The 6,274-nt window shown below is 46.0% G+C and overlaps 1 protein-coding gene across 1 annotated transcript; it reads left to right on the forward strand.

Moving 5' to 3' along the window:
* Positions 1-3,676: 3,676 nt before the first annotated feature.
* LOC147018546 (histone H2B 3-like) lies at positions 3,677-5,234 on the forward strand. Its single transcript, XM_085898326.1, has one exon. It carries the CDS (start codon positions 3,741-3,743, stop codon positions 4,122-4,124), a length of 384 nt encoding a protein of 127 aa, XP_085754452.1. The 5' UTR covers positions 3,677-3,740; the 3' UTR covers positions 4,125-5,234.
* Positions 5,235-6,274: the final 1,040 nt, after the last annotated feature.

Raw genomic sequence — 6,274 nt, forward strand, 5'->3', positions numbered from 1 at the left:
ACAGACACAGACACAGACACAGACACAGACACAGACACAGACACAGACACAGACACAGACACAGACACAGACACAGACACAGACACAGACACAGACACAGACACCCTGTTCGAAAGAATCAAGTTCAAAGTGTTAGTCCACATCAGGCGCTTGAAGGAATGCAACGCTGAGATGTACCAGGTAGACCAAGAACGGAGACGCAGGTTTCCAGGCATGGTGATCACCTCCTCTCTGATCAAATCTCCTCAGAACTGACTTCTCTTCTTTCACATCTTTTACACACACACACACACACACACACACACACACAAACACACACACACACACACACACACACACACACACACACACACACACACACACACACACACACACACACACACACACACCTTATATCCTTCTATCTCCCAGCGCACACACCTCATTGACTCACTGTAGTGGAGCATCAACGGAGTCCACAACAGTTCTTTTTAGATCTCTACCGCATACACTGCTCCTCCTACCTGCACTTTTCAATCACCTGCACCATACACTTTGTTTGTTGCACATGAGCCGACCGGTTCATGTATGGGCGAGCCCGAGTTCGACACCATCCCCTACCGACTTCAGTTATTTGTCTATCACCCTTGCTTATCATGCTTCCCAGAATGATTGAGGTGTCTGTGTGTAGCTTTGTGGTAAGATGAATGATGAATGGGGATTGTGTGTTCAAGGGTAAGGTTCTTTCTTTGTGACACTGCTTTTGCTTTATAAATGACTGTTTGTAAATCCATGCCATTTGCTAAACATGACCATTTCTTTCCAACCTGCCAAAGTGTCTCTTTCTCCATTGGTAAGACAGAGTATGCGAATAGTGGGAGTTTTGCTGCACAGTTTCACCACAGTCAGACTAGCCAACGTGCCACTTATGGTTCAGCTTGGCTGTTCTTCATTCATAAGGGATGGGGCATCGAGAGCATGATTCCCTATCTGGGGGGATTGATTTGCTGGAAAGGTAACACATGAATTGGACGCAAGGACCCTGCTAAAGTATTCATCTCCGACGGTGTCCGTGGTTGTTAAGCAACCCGTTGTGCCGCGGAGTTATCTATGGCTCGTCAGCAATACCCTTGGGCGCCTACCTGGTACAATAATGAAACTGAGGAGGAAGTGAACATGGGACAGAATCAGCAAAATGTACCAATGAACCAATGTCATAGCAAATACCTATTTTGAGGGGCAACCCACCACCCATAAATCCCCTTCGCCCAATTTTTCAAATAGTGCGGACAAACTTTGGTACATCACGGGTGATAAAGGTTTTCGTTAAGTTTCTTTGAAATTGTGTGTGTAGTTTTGGAGAAGAAAGGAAATACTTATTTTTGGGGCAAACCCCCATAGACCCCTTCGACCCCGATTTTTTTTAATGGTGCGACCATGCTTTGGAACGTCACAGGTGATGAAGGTTGTGGTCATATTTCATCGAAATTGTGTGTGAAGTTTTGGAGAAAGAACCAAATACATATTTTGAAAGGCAACCCCCCCCCCCCTTACACTCATATGACCCCGATTTTTAAAATGTCATGAACAAGCTTTGGTACATCATGGGAGATGAAGGATGTAGTTAAGTTTCATCAGAATTATGTGCGTCATTTCTGAGAAGAAAGCAAATACCTTTTTAGGGACGACAACCCCCCTGTAAATTCTCCCTGGAGACCCCCAACAGACCCAGATTTTTTTTTAATGCCATGAACAAACTTTTGTACATCATGGGCGATGAAGGTGGTGGTCAAGTTTCAGCAGCAGTTGCCTGTGTTGAACACTGCGGCGTTGTGCGGTGCCAAGCCTACCATTCCTTATCAATGGAAGATGGAAGGGAGGGATGGAGGGAAGGATGGATGGATGGAGGGAACGAAATGATGGATGGAGAGAAGGAATGGATGGAGGGAAGGGATGGATGGAGGGAAGGGATGGATTGAGGGAAGGGATGGACGGATGGGATGGATGGAGGGAAGGGATGGATGGTCCAAACTGTTGTTTGTAAGCCATGGTGAGACAGTAGATGGCAGTGTAAATGACTTTTTAAAAAAAAATTACAGCTATTGTCGTTTTTGAAAATAAAATTACAAATTGACTTTCAAGACAATGTTCGGTAATAATGTAAATTACATAAATATATAAACATGTGTTTCATAGTCTTAGTTAAATCTGACAAAGGTTTAAAATGTAACCTTCACCTCAGAGCAGTGATGTTGAGCACCGCCTGGAGTACACCCCCCCCCCCCCCCTGGCAGAGTACTTTAGAGGTTATTAGGGGAGAGTTGTTTCCCAAACCCAAGCTCATTGCAGATGCTGCAGGGAATGTAATGGCAGATAAAGGAACAGCAGGTGTGAACTCATTCATTAATTCATCATTCATTCCTACACCTCGTGTTCCCTCTGTGAGATTAGAGTATCATGCGTTAATGAACAACTGTGGAACTTCCTGTGAATCCACTTTCCATCTCATGCATCCATTCCTTCTGTCCCCTCCATCCATCCATCCATCCCTTTCCTCCATTTCTTCCCTGCATCTATCCCTTCCCTCCCTCTATCTCTTCCCTCCCTCTATACTTCCTTCCATCCATCCTTTCTTTCCATCCATCCATCCCTTTCCCCTCATTTCTTCGTTTGTCCTCACTCCCCCATCCCTCCTTCCTCTCTCTCCTCCCTTTCTCACCCTTTTTCCAACTTTCATGAAGTGAGAAAACAATGGGTGGTTGTGTTGTTGTGTTGTTTGGAGGTGGTCATGTTGTGCTCCGGTGTTTGTGTTGTGTTTAGAGCTCGGGAGTATCGGGGAGTGTGCAGGTTGTGAGGGTGGGTGCTTTCTTTGGTAGTCGGGGCTGCTGCTGGGTTTGATTCTGCGTTTTGAATTTTGGGATTCAGTTCGGGTTGAGAGATTCTGGGGCTCATCGCATATTGGTTGTAAAACATGTGCTGAAATTAAACAAAGGCACAAAATACTGGTGGCTCCAGGCATTTATGAGCATCGCAGCGAGGGCGTGATGAAGAGCTCTCTGGTCTCTTGGCCTGAGTCGGGTTTCGGGGTTTGGACTGTGGGGTTGGGCTTGGCCGGCTGGTCCGGCTGCTGGAGGGGGGTTCGTTTGTCCAGTTCACACGTTCTTTGCCATTCGGGGCGTCTCTGGGCGGTGCGTGAACCCCCTCGGCGAGATGCAGTTCCAGAGTGGATGAACAAGGTGGCAGCCGCATTTCGAGTCACCGACCTCAAGGGAAGCCTATGTTATAATCTCTTTCAAAATGGTATGTGCTATTTGAAAGTGACAGGCGGTTTTGCTATCCTATTTGAACGTCCTGTTATAACGTACACCAGTACGTCATTTTGTTCAATCCCGTATTGTTGCTGGCAGACATTATTGGATGATGTTGGGACGTGTATTGATGTTTATTAAGATGACTGTACCCGTTTTGCTGCCCTTACAATACCCCCACGTAATTTGTACACAGGCATAAACATCGAAAGCACCTTCCTGAATGTCGTTCCAATTTTCAGCGGAAGTCGGATCAGGAATCGTTCACGCCCACTTTTCAACCATCCAATGGCTGAACGACAGGTTGTGAGGCCCCGCCTCCAAACCCTCTGTGATCCACAAATTTGCATATGAACCCCTTTATAAGGCGACTCGATGCGAAGGTTCCTTTTACGTCCTTATATATATATATATCCAGATTTTTGTTCGTTGTTGCTTCGATCGACGCTCATCATGCCTTCGGAATCTACCAAACAAGTGGCGGCGAAGAAAGGTTCGAAGAAAGCAGTTTCCGAAGGCCGAAAGCGAAAGGGTCCCGGTAAACGGCGTTCCCGCAGAAAGGAGAGCTACGCCATTTACATCTACAAGGTTCTGAAGCAAGTTCACCCCGACACGGGTGTTTCATCCAAAGCGATGAGCATCATGAATTCGTTCGTCAATGACATCTTCGAGCGCATCGCGTCCGAGGCGTCTCGTCTGGCGCATTACAACAAGCGCTCGACCATCACGTCGCGGGAGATCCAGACGGCGGTTCGTCTGCTCCTTCCCGGGGAGTTGGCCAAGCACGCCGTGTCCGAAGGCACGAAGGCCGTGACCAAGTACACGAGCTCCAAGTGAGCTCGGACTCGCACCCCGCGCTCCTCGGGTTCATCCACCCACAAACGGCTCTTTTCAGAGCCACTCAAATGGTTCTTTAACAGAGCGCAACCTTTGATCTTCGTGTGTATTTGTGATGTGTGAAGGTGGTTGATAAGTTAGGTTAGTTGAACGATAGTAAACAAGCACATCATCATTATTATTTATTTATGGTGCCGCAACATTCGATGCTTTGACCCACGACAATCGACAGTGACAGTTTGAATTCAAAACAGAATAAGACGAATCACGAACATCGCATGTGTACACCGAAGTGAGAGCGAGGCTTTGTATTGGTCGATAGCTCGACATGATTAACCTCTCCGGTTTGACTTCATCATGACCAAGAGTGGGGGAGGGTCAGCGAAAATCTTCGTCCTCTTTCACGTTTCACCTCCCTTCGCGCATTTCGTCCTTTCGCTTTCAACGTGCACTCGATCTCGCGCTCACACTACTTCCCCGTCACACACAACGATGCACAAGGAGTTTAGATGCAGGAGGCCATTTGGCCCATCGTGCCTGTGCCACATCAACAACAAACAGTTTTCGATGAAAAAAAAAACTGCATACATTTTTTCTTTCTGGTGGGGGGAGGGGGGTGTGGAATGGATGAAGTCGGTCCTTGGGTGAGAAACACATAAACCACACAACACCCCTTGATGAGACCACCACAGACAACACTGCCAGATGCACACAATCACCCATCAACACTCAAGCTACCTAAAAGTCCTGCCAACATCCCCATACCCCTCTGTCTCCATCACTTCTAGGTACCTATCTAATTCCATTTTAAACTCGTCCACTGTTTCTGCTGCCACTAGCTTTTCAGGGAGACCATTCCATGCATTAACTACTCTCTGAGTAAAAGTCCCCTCCCTCCCTTACTCTCAGGCATTGGTCCCTGGTCCTCTCACTTTCTACTCTGTTGAATAATTCATCTACACTTATTTTATCTATAACCTTTCATATATCTATAATTCCAGCAGAGTGAGTGAGTGAGTGAGTGAGTGAGTGAGTGTGTGTGTGTGTGTGTGTGTGTGTGTGTGTGTGTGTGTGTGTGTGTGTGTGTGTGTGTGTGTGTGTGTGTGTGTGTGTGTGTGTGTGTGTGTGTGTGTGTGTGTGTGTGTTTGTGTGTGTGTGTGTGTGTGTGTGTGTGTGTGTGTCCGCTGTTTCTCGACAACCGCTGGTCCGATCTAATTGAAACTTGCCAGATATATTGCTGGGGACCAGAGTATGTGCCTTTTCAAGGTTTACTATTCATCGGACAAGTGCCTCCCAAGTTATGGCCATTTATTTACCAACCAATGACAAGACACGTTGTTGCGTGGGCGTGGCCGATGGGGGAGGGAAACTCAGCCGCGTTCCCCATTACGGGTTACAACATACGGACTTCCGGGTAATGATGACTTCGTGTATTCTAATAATTTCTCGATTTCTTATGCGCATTTATAGATAAACACAATGCCCCAAGTTATGATCGTTTTCATATTGGACGGTGCATAAATTTCGGTAACATCAGGGTGAGCTGGTATGCTCCGAACCAGGAAGTAATTTTTTTTTTTTTGCACAACGGTTTTTTTCTCTCTCTCTTCTCTTCTCTTTGTGTTTTTCCTTGCGATGACATTGCAAAAAGGCAAAATACGTTGGTGCTAATTGAATAACTGGCTATTAAAACTAAATTGCAAATAATCCTAACTGCGATATGCGAACTTCCGGACAGTGAGGACTTAACTTCCGGACTTCCGGATAGTGACGACTTACTGTATTCTTTCTCGATTTTTTTCTCGATTTTTTTTTTCTCGATTTATCGACTTACTTTATTCTTTCTTTCTCGATTTCTTTCTCGATTTTCTTAAACACAATGCCCCAATCCAGTCAGTGACGATCACTGTATTCTTTCTCGATTTTTTTCTTGATTTTTTTTTCTTGATTTATCGACTTACTGTATTCTTTTTTTCTCGATTTCTGTACTTTCTCGATTTCTTTCTCGATTTTCTGAAACACAATACCCCAATCCAGTCGTCGTTTACGACAGCGAAGGAACGAAGCTGCGCGTCATGCACGTGCAATGGAATCTAACGAAGCACTAGCTGCTCGTTTGGCAGACAACACTGAATGCGAGGCAAGGCGTC

Source organism: Eptatretus burgeri, chromosome 10 (genome assembly GCF_056783735.1).
Source record: "Eptatretus burgeri isolate ZD-2024b chromosome 10, Ebu_testis_v1, whole genome shotgun sequence".
NCBI lineage: Eukaryota > Metazoa > Chordata > Myxini > Myxiniformes > Myxinidae > Eptatretus > Eptatretus burgeri.

Excerpts from the sequence above, each read along its gene's own strand:
- LOC147018546 (XM_085898326.1), top strand. The coding sequence starts at position 3,741 with ATGCCTTCGGAATCTACCAAACAAGTGGCGGCGAAGAAAGGTTCGAAG.